The sequence below is a fragment of the Scyliorhinus torazame genome, chromosome 12 (assembly GCF_047496885.1).
Source record: "Scyliorhinus torazame isolate Kashiwa2021f chromosome 12, sScyTor2.1, whole genome shotgun sequence".
NCBI lineage: Eukaryota > Metazoa > Chordata > Chondrichthyes > Carcharhiniformes > Scyliorhinidae > Scyliorhinus > Scyliorhinus torazame.
The window spans coordinates 154,594,368-154,615,438 of NC_092718.1; the positions used below are offsets into that span (position 1 = coordinate 154,594,368).

General features: G+C 46.0%; 1 protein-coding gene across 5 annotated transcripts in view; it reads left to right on the plus strand.

Annotated features, from left to right (window-relative positions):
• The window catches only part of ap2b1 (adaptor related protein complex 2 subunit beta 1), a 399,172-nt gene that overhangs the window by 45,299 nt on the left and 332,802 nt on the right, over window positions 1–21,071 (plus strand). For all 5 annotated transcript variants that reach the window (XM_072469214.1, XM_072469210.1, XM_072469212.1 and 2 more), the window contains 2 exons: window positions 17,289–17,479; window positions 19,264–19,485. In XM_072469214.1, coding sequence (XP_072325315.1) covers window positions 17,289–17,479; window positions 19,264–19,485 — 413 coding nt within the window. The remainder of the gene's footprint in view (window positions 1–17,288; window positions 17,480–19,263; window positions 19,486–21,071) is intronic.

Consider the following 21,071-nt stretch of genomic DNA (forward strand, 5'->3'; position numbering starts at 1 on the left):
TGTTATGTCAGACGTCCTGGAAGGTAGGGTAACTCCGAGTCCAAAATTAGCAATATTTGGGGTGTCGGACGATCCGGCGGCAAATGGGGGGAGGGCGGCCGATATTCTGGCCTTCTCCTCCCTGGTGGCCCGGAGACGGATCCTGCTGAGATGGAGGGACTCGGCGCCCCCGAAATCAGGAGTGGGTCAGCGATATATATGGTAGGGTTTCTCAGTATGGAGAAAATCAAGTTTGCTTTAAGAGGATCAATACAGGGATTCGCCCGGAGATGGCAGCCGTTCATTGATTTCTTTAACAAAAACTGAACGTCAGCGGTAAGGGGGGAAAGGGAAAAGGGGGGGAGGAAAATAGGAGGCATGGTAATGTTAAATCAGGACAGGGAATTTAGTATACGGGTAATTGGGGATCGGGTGGTAGAAGTGGGGTACGTGGTTTATTGCGTGTTACTTTAGGGGGCATTTTGTGCATCGACCCGCGTGGTTGTTTTAGAAATGTCTATGTTAAATTGTGAAAATTACAAATGCTTCAATAAAATATATTTTTTTAAAAAGTGACAGAAACCAGAAAGAAATGTGCATTGGCAAAGGCAGGTACAGCATGGAATCCAGGAGCAAGCAATAGATCACAACAGGAATTCAGTATTTCAGCAATGTGCTGCAATCCTCCCAAGGATTGAATCTTTGTTTACATGAAGCTGCACAGTGAAGTCCTGGCAGAGATGTTGAGGGAGCATGTGGTGCCACAGTAGAGACTGGGCTGGCTTCATTGCTCAGTCAGTTAGAACTGATGTTTTCTGTAGATCAGTTCCCAAAAGTGAGCAAAACATTTCTGGATAGAATACTGTGTGCCATGACGGCATGCAGACAAAGGCCAGGGGCTGGGGCTCTTTAATCAGTGCTCAGTCTGGGAAAGTGTGCTTTCATTTTGATGGGAATCATGAAACAAAATCTCCTTCAGCCTAAAGAAGGCTCTCTTGGCTCCATGAAGGAGTTATGTGATCTAATGCGCAGGAATGGAAAGAGTTGTGTGCAAGGATTGTACTTGAGATGAAAGTGATGATTCTAGACCTTTATACTTTCCCACCAATATTAGCTCATTTTGTCAACTGTTCCGTTTATGGAAAGCACTCGTTGGATACCTGACTCCTGTCCATGTCTCCATTGTGCGTTTGCATTGTGTCTCTTATCTATAGCCATCTCGTATCATGTCTTTGTGCCTTTATTTTATCTCTTTCATGTAGCTCTGACATTCACCTCCAGTTCAGTTATTCCCTCTGTCCCCTTACCCTGTTGGACCTGAATACTGCACTTGATAACTCTATATGTATGACACTAGGATTAGAAGAAATACAGTTTTTCATGATAACGTTGTGGCAATGTTGATGTAAGTCTACTTGTGACAATAAAGATTATTGTTATTACATTTATGCCAGAAAGTAACAAATGATCTTAATGCCCTAAGTTACAGGTGACCTTCCGCACCCATAGTGACCAAACAAGACCCTAGTTTCTTTGTTTACCGGCTTAGCAGGGGCTGTTTAGCACAGAGCTAAATCGCTGGCTTTGAAAGTGGACCAAGGCAGGCCAGCAGCACTGTTCAATTCCCGTACCAGCCTCCCCGAACAGGCGCCGGGATGTGGCGACTAGGGGCTTTTCACAGTAATTTCATTTGAAGCCTACTTGTGACAATAAGCGATTTTCATTTTCATTTCATTATTCAAGCATATGTAAGAGTCATACGTCTCTGGTGATGGCGCACAAACTTCCCAATCAGTTACAGTTCAACATTGTTATACACTTTCAACGCGTGCAATTATTTTACATTTTCAATGAATGCAATTATTAGCATATACCAATCAAAAATTAACATGATTTATTTCACTATAATTATCCAATCAAGAGTTATACTCTTACACTGTGATTATGCTATCACAACAAAGACACGTCTGCGGTGCTTACGACTTCTAGTTACAAAGGACACAGCAGCATCTTGTGTCTATCAGAAAACTCCCACCTTGCTCAGTTCCCCTTTATGCTCGCAGCTGCATCTTGGGTCCTTACAATGTGATTTTGGTAATGTTATTAACCCTTTCCCCTTTCAGCGTTAAGATTGAATTTTGTTGATTACTTTTAATCTGCGTACATGACCTGATATGGGTGGGTTGTAACTTGAATGGAAAAGTATCGAGCACAATTACAGATAGTATTGCTGCAAACTTGCACTGGGTTTGGAAAGAAGAGACCTGTCACTGTTGGCGGAAGCAGCAATTAGAAATGATCCATTAGGGGCAGCACGGTGGCGCAGTGGTTGGTACTGCTGCCTCACGGTCCTAGGCCCTGGGTTCAATCCCGGCCCCCGGTCACTCCGTGTGGAGTTTGCACATCCTCCCTGTGTCTGCATGGGTCTCACCCCCACAACTGAAAAAGATGTGCAGGGTAGGTGAATTGGCCACGCTAAGCTGCCCTATAATTGGATTTAAAAAAACAAAATTGGGTACTCTAAATTTAAAAGAAAAAGAAATGAATCCATTAATATTGTCTTCAGTGCAACATGTCCCCCAACTAAAACCTGCTGAAGGAGAACTTTGAGCAGGACCTGGAGCTTCATTGAGTTCATGACATACGTTCAAAGATCCATCCTTATGTGCAGTCATTTATGATTCTCCACTTCATTTATATGTGACGTGCCATCTGCATTCAAAACTGGAACTGCTTATGAGTTGATGCTTTGTGTTTGCCTTACCTGTGGAAGGCTTGCGCTGGACGTCAGATAAAATTGTGCTTTTGGAATGGAGTGGTAATGACATTCAATACTGATGCTTTCTAGTGAATTCCAATCTGCTGCATAATGATTTAATTTGTATGTCGTATCCATTCAGTAGTTGCTAATCATCTTGTATTTCAACATTATTTAAGTGAAACATGATATGTCCAGGGTGGATTTTCTAATTAGATAGCACTGTATACTCAATTAATAAGTAGGAAACCAGGAATGTTACAAGTAGTGTGTCTGTGAGAAAGATGTGCGTGATGCTCAGCATCTGCGAGAAATATCTTTCTTTTAAAAAAAAAAAAATGTTATTAAAGTTTTCAAACACAATTTTTCCCCCTTACAAATCAACAAAAACGGTAACATGATAACTGATAGATAACATTGTTTGAATAAAATAGTGAACTAACAAAATAACACGAAATAGTGCTCCCCCTCACCCCATCTAGAGCACAAACAACTTACCCCCCCTTCCTCCTTCTCCCCCCCCCCCCGGGCTGCTGCTGCTGCTGGCTATCTATTTTCTCCCTAACGTTCCGCTAGATAGTCGAGGAACGGTTGCCACCGCCTGGTGAACCCCTGAGCCGATCCTCTCAGCGCAAACTTCATCCGCTCCAGTTTTATGAACCCTGCCATATCGTTTATCCAGGCCTCCACGCCGGGGGGCAACGCCAGCCAAGTCAGATTGAGTGTGTAAGGATCCCCAGCTTCTGGCTATCTGAATCCCCAGGTATCGGAAGTTTCTTTCCACTCTCCTTAGCGGCAGGCCATCTATCCCTCTACTCTGATCCCCAGGGTGTATTACGAAAAGCTCACTCTTCCCCATGTTAAGCCTATATCCCGAGAAATCTCCAAACTCCCTCAATATCTGCATAACCTCTATCATCCTCCCACTGGATCCGCCACATATAGCAGTAGGTCATCTGGGTAGAGTGACACTCTGTGTTCCTCTCCGCCTCTCCATTGCCTGGAGTCTCTCAGCGCTATGGCCAGTGGTTCAATTGCCAACGCGAACAGTAATGGGGACAGCGGGCATCCCTGTCTTGTTCCCCTATGTAGTCGAAAATACTCCGACCTTTGCCGATTTGTGACTACACTTGCCATTGGGGCCCCATAGAGGAGTTTAACCCAGCTGACAAACCCCTCCCCGAACCTCCTCAGCACCTCCCATAGATACTCCCACTCTACCCTATCAATTGCCTTCTCTGCATCCATTGCCGCCACTATCTCTGCCTCCCCCTCTGCTGGGGGCATCATTATCACCCCCAATAGCTGTCGCACGTTGACATTCAATTGTCTCCCCTTTACGAACCCTGTCTGATCTTCGTGCACCACCCCCGGGACACAATCCTCTATCCTCATTGTCAGCACTTTGCCAGCAACTTGGCGTCCACATTTAGGAGTGAGATAGGCCTATAAGACCCGCATTGCAGCGGGTCTTTATCTCGCTTCAGGATTAGTGATATCGTTGCCTCCGACATTGTCGGGGATAGGGTCCCCCCTTCTCTGGCCTCGTTAAAGGTTCTTACCAGCAGCGGGGCCAACAAGTCCACATATTTCCCATAAAATTCCACCGGGAACCCGTCAGGTCCCGGGGCCTTCCCTGCCTGCATGTTCCCCAGCCCTTTGGTCACCTTGTCCACCCCAATTGGTGCCCCCAGGCCTGCCACCTCCTGCTCCTCCACCCTCGGGAACCTTAGTTGGTCCAGAAACTGCTGCATCCCCTCTTTTCCCTCCGGGGGTTGGGACCTAATATAACCTCTCATAAAAGGTCTTGAACCCCTCTTTTACCTTCCCTGCTCTCCGCACCGTGGTTCCCGTTTCATCCCTAACTCCCCCTATTTCCCTCGCCGCTATCCTCTTTCGAATCTGGTGGGCCAACAGGCAACCCGCCTTTTCCACATATTCATATCTCATCCCCGTGCCTTCCTCCACTGTGCCTCTGCCCTCCCTGTGGTCAGCAGGTCGAACTCCGTCTGGAGTCGTCGCCTCTCCCTGTATAGTCCTTCCTCCGGAGCCTCCGCATATTTTTTATCCACACACAAAATCTCCCCCAGTAATCTTTCCCTTTCTTTGGCCTCTGTTTTCCCCTTGTGAGCCCTAATGGAGATTAACTCTCCCCTGACCACCGCCTTCAGCGCTTCCCATACTACCCCCACTCGGACCTCCCCATCATCATTGGCCTCCAGGTACCTTTCGATACATCCCCGCACTCTTCCGCAGACTCCCTCATCCGCCAATAATCCCACATCCAGTCGCCAGAGTGGACGCTGCTCCCTTCTCCTCTCCTAGTTCCAGATCCACCCAATGTGGGACATGGTCTGAAACAGATATGGCCGAGTACTCTGTTCCTTCCACCCTCGAAATCAGTGACCTTCCCAAAACGAAGAAATCTATCCGGGAGTATACCTTATGGACATGGGAGAAAAAGGAGAACTCTTTGGCCAGCGGCCTAGCAAATCTCCACGGATCCACTCCTCCCATTTGGTCCATAAACCCCCTAAGCACCTTGGCCGCTGCCGGCCTTCTTCCGGTCCTGGATCTAGATCTATCTAACCCTGGGTCTAGCATGGTGTTGAAGCCCCCCCACCCCCCCATTACCAGGTTTCCTACCTCCAGGTGCGGGATGCGTCCCAGCATCCGCTTCATAAATCCTGCATCATCCCGTTCGGGGCATATACGTTGACCAGCACGACCTCCATTCCCTGCAGTCTGCCACTCACCATCACATATCTGCCCCCGCTGTCTGCTACAATGTTCCTAGCCTCGAACGACACCCGTTTCTCACCAATATGGCCACCCCTCTATTCTTTGCATCCAGCCCTGAGTGGAATACCTGTCCCACCCATCCTTTCCTTAACCTAACCTGGCCAGCCACCTTCAGATGTGTCTCTTGAAGCATGGCCACGTCTGCCTTCAGTCCCTTTAAGTGCGCGAACACTCGGGCCCTCTTAAGCGGCCCATTTAGGCCTCTCACGTTCCACGTGATCAACCGGACTGGGGGGCTGCCCGCCCCCCCCCTCCCCTGTCGACTAGCCATCACCCTCTCTGGGCCAGTCCCACGTCCCGGTTCCACGCACCCACCCGTCCCCCAGGCGGCGCATTCCCGCCTCGACCACCTTTTCTCTTACCAGCTCCCTTTCGATCTCCGCAGCAGTAACCCAGTTGTCCCTCCCCCCGCTAGATCCCCATCTAGCATGGTTACTCCCCCATATTGCTTCCGAAAGTCAGCTGACTTCAACTGACCCCGGCTTCTCCCGCTCTCTCCTTGACCCCCCCCGTGTGAGGAACTCCCATCCTCCTTGCGCCTATCTTCCCGCATTCATCTCTCTGGCGCGGGAAAAGAAAAAGAAACCCCGCGCTTTCTAGAACCATCCCGCCCCCCATGGCGCAGCTCCCCCTACCGCCCCGTTCCCATTCCCCATCCCCGCCTGTGTCTCTTCTTTCCTCCCCCCCACCGGCGCCCACATTTCTCAGTGTCCCCCCCCCCTCCCCAATTTACACCTCTATACATTAGCATTGTCGTTTCCCCTCCACCATCAGTCCCTCAGTTCTGGTCCAGTTTCTCTTTTTGAATGAAGGTCCATGCTTCTTCCGACGTTTCAAAATAGTAATGTCTATCCTGGTGCGTGACCCACAATCGCGCCGGCTGCAACATCCTGAACTTCACTTTCTTCTTATGCAGCACCTCCTTGGCTCGATTGAAACTCGCCCTCCTTCTCGCCACCTCCGCACTCCAATCCTGATACACTCGTATCACCGCATTCTCCCATCTGCTACTTCGTGCCTTCTTGGCCCATCTCAGAACCACCTCGCTGTCATTGAAGCGGTGAAATCGCACGATCATCACCCTAGGTGGTTCTCCAGCCTTTGGTCTCCTCACGGGGACCTGGTGGGCCCCTTCCACTTCCAAGGGGCCCGAGGGGGCCTCCGCTCTCATTAGCGAGCGTAGCATCGTGCTCGCGTAAGCCCTGCGGTCAGCTCCTTCCACTCCCTTGGGGAGACCCAGGATCCGGAGGTTCTTTCTCCTTGATCTATTTTCCAGGACTTCAATCCTTTCGATGCACTTCTTATGGAGTGCCTCGTGAGTCTGCATTTTGACCGCTAGGCCCAGGATCTCGTCCTCGTTGTCCGTTACCTTCTGCTGCACCACACGGAGCTCTATCTCCTGGGCCTTTTGTGTCTCTTTAAGACCCTCGATTGCCTGTAGCATCGGGACCAGCACCTCCTTTTTTAGCAGCTCCACACACCGTCTTAAAAATTCATCCTGGTCCGGTCCCCATGTCGCCTGGGCTCCCTCCCGTTGGGGCTCTTAAAAGAGCCCGAAGGTCCGTCTAAGCTGGAGCCGCCGAAACGTGCGGCTTAGCTGGTCATCGCCGCAACCGGAAGTGATATCTTTCTTTTTCATGTGCTGATGAGGTTCCTGTTCATTGTCAACAGAATTTTATAAACTCATTTTAATAATAATCTTTATTATTGTCCCAATTAGGCTTACATTGCACTGCAATGAAGTAACTGTGAAAATCCCCGGCCCCTGTTCGGGTACACTGGGAGAATTTAGAATGTCCAATTCAACTAACAAACATATCTTTCGGGACTTGTGGGAGGAAACCGGAGCACCCGGAGGAAACGCACGCAGACACTGGAAGAACGTGCGGACTCTTCACAAAGTGACCCAAGCAGGAATCTAACCCGGGGCCCTGGTGCTGTGCAGCAACAGTGCTAACCACAGTGCAACATTTTTACGTTACCTTCTAGGACTTTGGGCAACACGTTTCGAGCCTCCTATTCTGCATCTACATGCTACCCTTGACGACGTCATCTGACAAGAGCTTCCAAGCACTGACAATGCCCGTTCTTTCAGTTATTTATCACTACTCTGGTAGACTTGTAATACTGAGCACAGTTTTGGCCTCCAGATTATGAAAAAGATCCAGGCGCACTGCAGGTGAAAGCAAAACGGAGAGGTTCTACCTACCAGGAATGATTGAACAAGATGGGGATCTGCCACAGATAAGATGTTTCTCCTTGTGGCGAAAGTCCAAAACAAGGGCCATTTATACATATATATATATATATATGAGTACCAATAAATCTAATACGAATAATAGTGGATAGATTGAGGAACTCAAGACTGTAAGGAGTAGTTAAGGTGATTAATATAGATGCATTTAAAGGGGAGCTAAATAAGCTCACAAGTGAGAGGAATAGCAGGCTATGCAGATGGAGAGAGATGGGAGGAGGCTAAGTTGGCCCAGTTGGGCCATATAACCTTGTTCTTTGAGTTCTTTATGTTGTGTTTGAATCATAAGATTTTGATTGAGTAAATAAGAAGAAACTGTTTCGAGTAACAAAGGGGACAGTAACCAGACGTCGCTGATTTAATTGACAAAAGAGCTAAAGGTGAGGTGAGAACTTTGTTACTGCAATGAGTTGTGATGATCTGGAATGCACTGGTTTGAAAGGCTTGTGAAAGATGATTCCATTCTAACTTTCAAGAGGGAATTGGGCAAATACTTGAAAAAGATTTGCAAGTTGCGAGGGGAAGGCTGGAGTTGGGTGTGGGAGAGATTGGGTGAGCGGGGCGAATTTGGACTGTTATTTAAAAGAGCTAGTACAGGCTCCATGGACCAAATGGCCTCCTGCGCTGTGGGTCTATGAAATACATTTTATCCAATTGTATTTACACCAACAAAATGGAGTTTGTCTTCAGGCAATTTGTACGAGCACTGAACTGCATTAAAATGTGAAGCTCACCAGGTATATTTGGTGTTATTTAGGGAGGCATGAATATTCCTTGCACTAGGACTAGGACTTGAATATTTGTGCAAAATAAAGAGATACAGTGAAACTGGACCATTCATTGGCTAGCCCTCTCCTTCGTATAATATAACCGCACATGCTGCTTGATGAACATCTAGTTTAGAATTTTACTGGTTGCTATTGGGGTAGCATCATTGGTCCAGTTGTATATTAGTCGTACATTCCACTGCATTATCCTTCTGGTTTCATATTTGCTTATGCAAGTGCAAATAGCACTTGCTGCTAAAAACACTATCACAGAATGTTCATAAAAATGAAACGTTGAATAAAGAGTATTTTAGAAAGACTAATAAATTTACAAAAGCTTAAATTGTAAGATTCCTTTCATGATTTGGTGCGGCAGTTTTATTTCATTAAATGTCATGATGCATATCCTATCTATATTATGTCCTAATAGTACTGGAGGTATTTCAGTTTTACCAAGTTTGTCAAGCTTGACTCACTGACAGTGAAATCATGCTGTACCTTCAGTGCATTAGTTATAATATAAGAACATAACATAAGAGCAGGAGTAGGCCAACTGGCCCCTCGAGCCTCCTCCGCCATTCAATGTTCCATTCATGGCTGATCTTTTGTGGACTCAGCTCCACTTTCTGGCCCAAACACCATAAACCCTTAATCCCTTTATTCTTCAAAAAACTATCTATCTTTATCTTAAAAACATTTAATGAAGGAACCTTAACTGCTTCACTGGGCAAGGAATTCTATAGATTCACAACCCTTTGGGTGAAGAAGTTCCTCCTAAGCTCAGTCCTAAATCTACTTCCCCTTATTTTGAGGCTATGCCCCCTAGTTCTGCTTTCACCCGCCAGTGGAAACAACCTGCCCGCATCTATCCTATCGATTCCCTTCATAATTTTATATGTTTCTATAAGATTCCCCCGCATCCTTCTAAATTCCAACGCGTACAGTCCCAGTCTACTCAACCTCTCCTCATAATCCAACCCCCTCAACTCTGGGATTAACCTAGTGAATCTCCTCTGCACACCCTCCAGTTCCAGTACGTCCTTTCTCAGGTAAGGAGACCAAAACTGAACACACTACTCCAGGTGTGGCCTCACTAACACCTTATACAATTGCAGCAAAATCTCCCTCGCCTTAAACTCCATCCCTCTAGCAATGAAGGACAAAACTCCTCCATTTGCCTTTTTAATCACCTGTTGCACCTGTAAACCAACTTTTTGCGACTCATGCACTAGCACACCCAGATCTCTCTGCCCAGTAGCATGTTTTAATATTTTATCATTTAAATAATCCCTTTTGCTGTTATTCCTGCCAAAATGGATAACCTCACATTTGTCAACATTGTATTCCATCTGCCAGACCCTAGCACATTCACTTAACCTATCCAAATCCCTCTGCAGACTTCCGGTATCCTCTGCACTTTTTGCTTTACCACTCATCTTAGTGTCGTCTGCAAACTTGGACACATTGCACTTGGTCCCCAACTCCAAATCATCTCTGTAAATTGTGAACAAAACCGAGTACAGTCCCCGTACTAAGTATCAGTACTAAGTATCTGAGTATCTGAGTTTAATAGCAACCTGCCTCTAAATCAGTGGCCAACAAAACATTCACTTTGCTCTGTAAATCCCATCTTCATTGTTCAATCAATCTTCCCAAAAGCCAAACGTCTGCCATTTGCACTGCCATTTCCAAATGTGAAATAGCAGTGAAAATTGGGAATTAATTTCCCATAGGTCTAAATTATGGTGCAGGACTTGTTGCATCTGCAACACAGAATTACATGCATGCTAGCAGTGGAAGCAGCATGTCATGGACAGAGCTAAGTGATCCTACAAGCAATGAATCCGATCAAAGCTCTAGATTCCTGCCACATCCAGTCCTAGAATCATAGAATTATAGAACTTACAGTGCAGAAGGAGGCCATTCAACCCATCGAGTCTGCATCGGCCCTTGGAAAGAGCACCCTACTTAAGCCCCCCCCCCCCCCCCCCCCCCCAATCCCCGTAACCCAGTAACCCCACCTAACCTTTTTTGGTTTTGCATGGCAAATCCACCCAACCTGCACGCCGACATGGGGAGAACATGCCGATCCCGCACAGACAGCGACCTAATCCGGGAACCGAACACAGGTCCCCGGCACTGTAAAACAACAATGCCAGCTACTGTGCCGCCCTTTAGCCCGATTAATCTCCTTTGGAATGCCTCCAATGTTACTATATCCTTTTTTAGGTAAGGGGACCAAAGGTGGACGCAGTATTCCACGTGAGGCCTCACCAGCACCATGTACAATTGCAACGAAGCCTCCCTACTTTTAAACTCCAACCCCTTTGCAATAACGGCCAAAATGCCATTTGCCTTCTTGGCCTCTTGTTGGACCTTCCTGCCAGCATTTTGTGATTCATGGACGAGAACAGGGTTTTTGTGCGGGCCACGACCTGCGGACGGATGTCGGGAGACTCACTGAGTGATCAGTCGCATCAGTGGTCTCGATCGCTGAAGAAATGGCCAACGCCACTACCGGCTTTTACTTTGAGAATGGAGGCCGCTGCGACATTTTAAATGGAAATAAATCTGAATGGGACAATTGAACAACTAACCACATGAGGGTTCTCCACAAAAATCCCCATCCTCAATGATAGGGAAGACGGGTACATGAGTATTTTGAATATCCTTCGGCCAAAAGGACTGAGTGGATGATCCATCTTTGTCTGTTCCTGAGGCCCCCACCATTTTGTATGTTATTCTAATTTGATTATCTCGGTGATATCAAGAAATGTAACAAGGCACTGGATACTGAAAAGGATATAGACCTAACAATATCCTGGCTGTAGTACTGAAAAATTGCTCTCCAGAATTAATTACGTCCTTGGCCAAGCTCTTCCAGGTTGGTTGCAACACTGGCATCTATTGACAGGGGAAAATTGCCCAGATTTGTCATTCACAAACAGGACAAATCCAATCCAGTCAATTGCCACCCCGCCAGTCTAGTCTCAATCATCAGTAAAATGGCAGAAGGTGTCATTGTCAATGGTGCCACGTGGTACTTACTCAGCAGCAACTTGCTGACCAGTGCTCAGTTAGGTCCTGCTCAGGCCACATGGTTCCAGAGCTTTTTACAGCCTTGTCCTAAACCAGAGGCTGGTTTAGCACAATGGGCTAAACAACTGGCTTGTAATACAGAACAAGGCCAGCAGCGCAGGTTCAATTCCCGTACCGGCCTCCCCGAACAGGCGCCGGAATGTGGCGACTAGGGGCTTTTCACAGTAACTTAATTGAAGCCTACTTGTGACAATAAGCGATTATTATTATATTATAAACATGGACAAAGGAGCTGAATTTCAGAGGGGAGAGAGTGCCCTTCACAGCAAGGCAGCATTTGACTTGAATGTAACACTAAGGAGTTCTAGCAATATTGAGGTCAATGGAAATTGGGGAGAGGTGGGGAACTCCACTCGTTGGAATCATTTATTTAAAAAAAAATGTATTTTATAACAAACTTATATGAAAAGTTACAACACAAACAACTTGGGAAACCAGTTTCCCAACAAACAACAGTACAGTTTGTACACATTTTCCCCCTTTTTCACCCCCCCCCCCCCCCCCACCCCACCGCGATGAACAACTCCTCAAACACGATCACGAACATCTCGCACCTTGCCTCAAAACCCTCCGCTGAACCCCTTAACTCGTATTTGATCTTTTCCAGCCAAAGTAAGTCATATAGGTCACCCAGCCAGGGCGCGCTACCCTCTTCCCCCAATGGCGTTGCTGACCGCCACTCCAATAAGATTTGTCGACGGGCAATCGGAAAGGCAAAGGCCTTCCTCCCCTCTCTCAGTCTCGGCTTCTCCGATATCTCAAATTTTATCACCTCCAAAGGTTCCGACTCCACATCTTCCCCCACTATTCTTGCTAGCCTTGCGAACACTCCCGCCCAGAATCTCTCCAACTTTTCTCAACCCCAGAACTTGTGCGTGTGATTCGCTGGTCGCCGCCCACACTTTTCACACACATCTGCCAACCTCTGATCTGTACCCTGTGTATGACCTTGAACTGTATCAGACTCAAGCTTGCGGAAGTGAAGGAGGTCGCATTTACTCTTCGTAGTGCCTCATTCCATATTCCCCAGTTTATCTCCCCTTTCCAATTTTTCCTTAATCTTCACCACCTGCTCACCTTCCTGTTCTCCCAGCCACCTGTAAATGTCTCCTATCTTGCCCTCCACTTCCACATCCGGAACCCCCAATAGGCCCATGATCGTCTCCAAAACATTCAACAGTAGGTTGTCAGCGACACCCGATGCTCCCTTCGTCCCCTCATAATCCCTTGTCACTCTGCTGATCCCCTAAGAACCTTTGACAGAAGCTCTATAGCCAACGCAAACAGCAGCGGCGACAGCGGGCACCCCTGCCTTGTCCCCCTGTGTCGTTCAAAGTTCTGTGAACCCATGTCATTAGTCTGCACGCTGTCCTTCGGTGCCACATATAACAGGCACACCCATGCCACAAACTTTGGCTCAAACCCAAACCTTCCCAGGACCTCAAACAGGTACCGCCACTCCACCCGATCGAACGCCTTCTCTGCATCCATGGGCAGCACTACCTCCGGTACCTGGGCTCCCAACAGGGTCATAATCACATTTAACAGCCTCCTTATATTGCTAGAGAGCTGCCTGCCCTTTACAAAGCCTGTTTGTTATTCTGGGACACTTGCCTTCCATCCTTCCCGCCACTAACTTAGCCAGCACATTCACGTCTGCATTTAACAGCGATATGGGCATATGCGACACACGTTCCAACGGGATCTTCCCCATTTTGGATATTAACGTGATCGTTGCTTGCATCATCTTTTCCGTCAGCTCCCTGTTTTCCAACGCCTCGTTAAATGCCCCCAAGAGATGTGATGCCAGGTCCATCATGAACTCCTTATAAAATTCCACTGGATAACCATCGGACCCCGGAGCCTTCCCTGACTTCATACCCCTTGTTCTGTCCAAAACTCCCTCAGCCCCAGAGCTCCTGTAGCGCCTGCCTCTTCTTTTCCTCCAGCTGTGGAAACTCCAGTTCATCTAAGAACCGTACCATGTCCCCTCTACACCCCCAGGGTCTGCCCTGTACAGCTCCTTACAATAATCCCTAAATGCCTCATTTATTTCCCCTGGTTCCGACACCACATCTCCTGCCCCAGTTCATATCTTCAATATTTCCCTGGACGTGGCCTGCTTCTGTAGCTGGTGCGCTAGTATTCGACTCGCCTTCTCCCTGTATTCGTACTGCACCCCTCTTGCCCTACGAAGCTGTACTCGTTGGAATCATGCCTAGCACACCGGATGATGATTGTTGGAGGTCAATCATCTCAGTTCCAAGACATCACTGCAAGAGCACCTCTGGGTATTATCTAGGCCCAACCATCTTCAGCTGCTTCATCAATGACGTTCCCCCTCTTCATAAGATTCAAGATGGGGATGTTCACTGATTCCAGTATTCAGTACCCTTCATAACTTATTAGATGTTGAATCAGTCCAAGCCTCCGTGCAGACAAATCTGGATATCATTAGGCTTGGGCTGATCAGTGGCATATAGCATTCACACCACAAATTTGCCAAGGAATGTCCATCTCCAACAAAAGAGAATCTAACCATCTCTCCTATGACATTCAATGGCATTGCCATTGCCGAATTACCATCAACATCTGGAGGTTATCATTGACCAGAAACTTAACTGGACTGTAATAAAAACAAAATACTATAACTACTGGAAATCTGAAATAAAAATAGAAAAGGCAGGGTAAAACTCAGCAGGAATGGCAGTTGTTGCAATCATCTTGATCACCTTTGTCTTGCAAGATGTGCTGATGTTTGCACCATGCATATCCTGTGGGATGAAGTCTTCTCTCCAGAGGAGGTGGTGGTTCTAGAGGTATGGCAGCAGGTGGGACTTTCCTGGTAGTCTCTCCTTCCAGGTGCTTTCCTTGTTGCAAGGAAGTCAATGGCCTTCTCAAGCTCAAGTAATGACCATTATTTAAGTAATTACCATTGATCAGAAGAAATACAAATAATATAGCTGCAGAAACCAGGTCAGAGAATGGGCTGCATGGAGTAATTTAACTCCGAACTCTCCAAATCCTGTCGACCATTGACGGGGCACAAGTCTGGTACGATGATCATAAAAGATGAGTGCAGCTCCAACGAAACTGAAGAAGCTCAACACATCCAGAACAAAACAGGCTGCTGATTGGCACCCCATTCACCCCTTTAAATATTCACTCCCTTCACCAGTGGCAGCGGTGTATGCCAGTTACAACAGGACTGCCAAGGCTCCTACAACGGCAAATCTGCAACCTCTACACCTAGAGGATCAAGGACAATAGAAACATGGAAGTACCTCCAAGTTCTGCTACAAGTCGCACACCAACCTGTCTTTGAACTACATTGCTGCTCCTTTGCTATTGCTGAGATCTCCCTAATAGCACTGTGTGTGTTTCTACATCACATGGACTGCAACGATTCAAGAACCATAGAATTCTTACAGTGCAGAAGGAGGCACTAGCCCCATAACCTCATCTTTGGACACCAAGGGTTAATTTAGCATGGCCAATCCACCTGACCCGCACTTCTTTGGACCGTGGGGTAAACCGGAGCACCCGGAGGAAACCCACTCGGACACGGGGAGGAATCAAAAACTGTGCACGGTCACCCAAGGCCGGAATTGAACCCGGGTCTGTGGGGCAGCAGTGCTAAGGTGGTTCGCTATCACCTTCTCGAATGCATTTAGGAGTAGGCAACCGATGTTGGCCTTGCCAGAGACGTTCAGTCCAAGAACAAATTTAATAAAGTAATAAGGAAAGACATGTGACCACTTTTGCAGATAATACTTAATTGCAGGGCTTTAAAGTGGGATTTGAAGTTTAAGAAAAGTGATACCATAGCTGTTTACTGCCAGTAGATGGTGGTGGCATGCTTTGCAGATACTGTTTCACTAGATGGTGGCGAGGTGCATTTGGAAATAAATGAACAATTGCAAGAATATCACAACAGGGCACTGCAAGGTGTATAATATAGTCAGATGTTTGTTAATTTTACTAAATATTTGCCTGTTTAATTTTTGATTCACAGTATTCTTTCCAATAATATTTCAACTGTTTATCTCTGCTACGTGAATACTACTTTAATTAGCTGAAATATGTAAACGTGCATAGTTGTATTCTGTATGTCTTTCTATATTTCAGGAATGGGTCAATTATCAATGTTATTAGGAAGGGGTTATATTGCCTTATAATTAAAATGTTGTGCACTGATAGGTTCACAATACTTCATTTTGTGCCAATTATAATAATCCTGAGGTTGGAAGAAGTGGATTGTTGCCTGGAAATCCACCATTTAAGTACTGCAATTGCCTTGCTGTTTGATATGATAGGAAATAGGCATACACCAAATCGCTTCTAGGCGTTTTGCCTAAGGATCAAGTGTGAGATCAGGTCTAATGCCTGTTCGTGTCAGCTTGGATCTAGGATGTCTCTTTGGTGGTGACCATGAATTGGATTCAATTTGAATTGATTTTTGTAGCAAGCAAGGAAATGGATTAAGGGCTTGCCCTGTTCACATTGCGAATTGCCTTTGTAACCCTGAGAAAGGAATAACATTTTAAACAAAACATAAACCCAATGTTGCACTGTTCATTTTATGATCTTGGTGAGTCTGAGAATGGCCTGCTGCTTCTTTCATCAATCATTGTATAAAGGGAGCAGGGATGGATAAAATTTGGATCTTCTAAGAATCCGAATCCTACTGTGAATTGTTTCAGAAAATGGGCTTTTAAAGGAATCATGGCCCCAACTCTAATTTAAACCAATTTATTTTTGAAAAGATGCTCAATTTTAAACCAAATAACAGAAGTCATAGTAATGCACGTTTTCTTTTGTTTTGACTTGTCATGAATGCAAAACTGTTGGTCAGTGGGCAGCACTTGGAGTGTGTGGTCTATCCATTGCTAATATGTTACCCCCCCTCCCCACACAACATGAACTTTCATTTTGTACAATAGCCTTTGATGTGGCACCTTATCAAATGCCTTTTGAAATCGAAGTGCACCACGTCTACAGGCTCCCCTTTAAGTCACATGTTACTTCCTCAAAGAACTCTAATAGTATTAATTCACAATTTCTCTTTCACAAATCCATGTTAACTCTGCCTGATTGTACTCAGATTTTCTAAGCCCTGCTATAACCTCTTCAATAATAGATTCAGTTATTTTCCCTACTTCACATGTTAAGCTGACTAGCCTGTTGTTTCCTATTCTTCCCTTCTGTCTCCCTCTCTTGAGTGCAAGAGTTGGTTACTATTTTCCAATCTGATAGGACCTTTTCAGATTCTAGGGAGTTCAGGAAAATGGCAATCAATATATCTACTATCTCAGAAGCCGCATCTTCTAAGCCACTTTTAACTATGGCTGCAGTGGGTCTTGGGAACGAGACCATAATGTTTGGTGCAGTGGAGTCTGATGCTTTACAGTAGAAGCATATGTCAGTGTTTGTTTATTGGTAAAAGCACCATTATAACATGTAATCTATTCTTTCATCAAGATTTTGGAAGAAGACATTAAGTTACCATGTTATACTGTTACTAATCTCAACAACAGATAATTAAATTCAGAAGCCTATGTTTATGTTTAAGATTCTATATTTTCACTGTGAATATAAATTTCTCTCCATCTGATATCTCTCTCTGCAGGTGGTTGCGAATGCTGTGGCAGCTCTCTCTGAGATTAGTGAATCCCATCCCAACAGTAACCTGCTCGACCTCAATCCTCAGAACATTAATAAACTCATCACTGCTCTCAACGAGTGCACCGAGTGGGGTCAGATCTTCATACTTGACTGCCTGTCAAACTATAACCCCAAGGATGAGCGCGAGGCACAGAGGTAAGCTCACACCTGAACCGTTGGCTTGTGAAAGTCCAGTAGAAATCACTAATAAGTCGGTGTCACCGGCCTATAGCAAAGGGTTAGCTGGATGAGGTGCGGAAATTTTCGCAAGGACAGTTCGTAGCTGTATCATGTGAAGCCATTAATCAAAATTCTGAAGATCATGGGCTGGATGCTCTGTTCCTGCGGCTAAGTGCTGACGGCAACGGAGGATCTGTGGAGTTGCACGACGGAAAAATCAGCGGGACACCCGCACCGATTCCGGGTGGACACACAGGGCTGACCAGTCGCGTGTACACTGAACACCCTCCACACAAACACTGATCGCATCCGAAAAGATGGTGCCGTTTGTGCTGGACCGCTACGCGCCCACTCCGACCCCGCAGCCACCTCTCGGCCACCCCCCACTACTATTCCTCTCTTTCCCCCCCCCCCAGCCCTGGCAGAAACCCACCTGGCCAGTGGCATGATTGACGGTGAAGTATGGTGGTCGCTCTCTCTCCTCTCTTTTCTCTCTCCTCTCTCCCCTCTCCGCAGCCACCACGTCAAGCTCACGACCGTTGAGACCACACGTGGCCCGCGCTATTGGGAGCTCAGAGCATCGCAGGTGGGCCCGATAATAAGATGTGAACTGTGTCGCTTCGCAATGACTCCGATTTGGAGGGGACGGAGCATCGCGAATTCGGCGCCAAGCCGGCACCTGCCGTGGTTTCGGCATTGGGAGCTATTCTCTCCCTGATTTCGGATTCGGCCAACGGAGAATCCCGCCCCAAAACTTTTACAGTATCTTTTTTGCTCTATCCTGCCCCATGGCTACACTTTCCTTGGTGTCATTGTATTTGACAAGGTCAGTAGCCTTCCAGGATTGGCAGTGGAACAGATGTTCCATTGTTTCTAACTCATCATCCCATTCGCACATTACTGAGTCCACTGTCATTGTAAACTATTTCTGCATCATTACTTCTTGCATTTGTTTCAACCTGTTGTATGTAGAGTGGTTGTTCCTGATCAACACAGTAATGTGTACTGAATGTTCCCCATAAATTTATCCTGACTTCTCCCATATTGATGTAATAGTGATAATTGGTTTGCACAAGGATCAATAATGTTCTTTTCCCCGCTGGCTATTTTCTTTGTTTTTCACTTGGTCTTTAATTTTGTGATTTAAATTCTTGTGCTGACTTCTTTTATGATTTGTTCTGAGTAGTCAAGTGTGGGTTAATACACAATTGTGTTAAGTTAGTCCTGAATTGTGACCTGCAGTAAGCCTCTGAAATTGCTGCTGGGCTCTAATGCTGAGTATCGCATGTAATAAAGGAGCCTGCATTCTGTCCATAATATGATTAATATCTCTCCTTGAGAGTTGGGCATTATCATGTTTCGCACAGTTAAAAGGAAAGGAAAGTCCATGGTGGAGGGAATACATATATAATAATATTTTGCACAAATGCGGCCTAACCACTTTGTGTCTCCTTGCCCCTAAGCCCCTCCACTGACATTACTGACTGAGAGGAGCTGCATGTTTGCCTGAGAGACTTCATTTAAATTGAGTGGAGAGGATTGGAACTCGAGATTACCCTGGGAGCCAATTCAGAGCTGACCGAGCCTGAAAAACATGGTGCCAGTTGAATGCACTCTGCACTTTGCCAGTCATCTGTTCGTCTCGGCTTCGTTAATTCCAAATTGACTCCCATCCCAGTCCAAATTAGATATCATGGTTTAGCTTCAAGCTGCAGGTATCCAAAGGTTAACAAATACTTTTTCTTTTCTTTCCTTTCTAGTATCTGTGAGCGTGTGACCCCACGACTTTCTCATGCTAACTCTGCAGTTGTCCTCTCAGCTGTCAAAGTGTTGATGAAATTTATTGAGCTTCTTCCCAAGGATTCTGAATATTACAACACCATTCTGAAGAAGCTGGCTCCTCCTCTCGTCACCTTGCTGTCTGGGGAGCCAGAGGTCCAATATGTAGCTTTGAGAAATATCAACCTTATTGTGCAGAAAAGGTAAATCTAGAGTTTGTTTGTGTGTGCTGTGATTGCAGCAAGATTCTATGTTTCTTGCACCATTTCTTGATGTGTCTTTATCAATGTACCTTTCTGTCCCAGTGCTTCCCGATCCCACTCTTGATTCCTGGTACTGTTAAAACGTTTCCCTTGCATCTGGATCTCCAAGTACACCCATGGCCTCTGCTGTACTTTCCCCTGGCCAATCCAACCCTCAGTATTGCAGACCCCACTCTCCTCTGCCTCCGTCCCATACAAAACTGACCCACAAGAGTTCCTGAACAGACAACAAGGTGAACCAAGTGTGTTCACTTCACAAGAATTAGATGGTGCCTTAAAAGAAAACCGCTTCACCTTAACATAGTAGTATTGTGCCTTGATCTGGTCGAAAATGTAGTCCTTATCAAATTGTCATGTATGCTTTCACCTGTATATTACTGAATGCAGATGTATCTCTTTCTTACAGATGCAAAATAATCTTGAATTGAGTGACTCTCAGCTGGCCTCTGAAAATACTGATGCTAATCTTCCAGTTTCCTCAACAACAGGAATACAAAATCTATTTCCCCCCCCCCTTAGCTCAAGATAGTGAGGGCTGACTGTAGCATCCCTAAAGCTATCCTGGCAGAGATGGGCCGAGCCAGCACAGGTTGGGGATCGAATCTGAGTCCTTTTTGGTCATTATGTTCGCCAACACAGTACAGATGCACTGAAATATTAGCTATTGATTGCCGGCCTCCATATTGGGTACAAGGTGATGAGAGGCATGGATAGAGTGGATAGCCAGAGACTTTTTCCCAGAGTGGAAATAGCTGTCACGAGGGGACATAATTTTAAGGTGATTGGAAGAAGGTATAGGGGAGATGTCAGAGGTAGGTTCTTTACACAGAGTGTGTGCGTGTGGAATGCACTGCCAGTGGAGGTGGTGGAGTCAGAGTCATTAGGGATATTTAAGCGACTTAGACAAGCACATGGACAGCAGTAAATTGAAGGGGTGTAGGTTAGGTTGATCTTAGATTAGGATAAATGGTCTGCACAACATCGTGGGCTGAAGGGCCTGTACTGTGCTGTACTGTTCTATGTTCTATGGAGCTACTGTTCCCTTGCTGCTTTGAAGTCTTGGCATAGGTCAAGAGGCTTCAGTGCCAGTTCTCCACTTCCTACACCCCTCATTCTGTAACTAACAGTGCATTGCTCAACCATTTAAAATATACACAATAAAGTGCATCTTTTCCAAGATACTGCCACTTTAAAAATAAAAATAAAATTGTGTGTGGACCTTTTTAGGGCTTCACCTAGTGATAGTTCTGATGAACAGTTCCAGCTGAAGCATGACTATCTTTATTCAATCCTGTTGCACATTCTACTACTTGGCTTTTAAAATCTTTTTTTTCTCTAATTTCTATTTCATACACGCTTGGCCATTCTGAATCTGGGAACTGAGTTGAATGTCCAGCACACTGAGCTGGCAGGCAATTATAAATAGACCATCTTACAGAAACAGTTATGGTGCCTGATTCATTCTAACCATCTAATGCCAGAAGTATCAGTGTATTCTACAACTAACTTCTCATTAATTTTTTTCT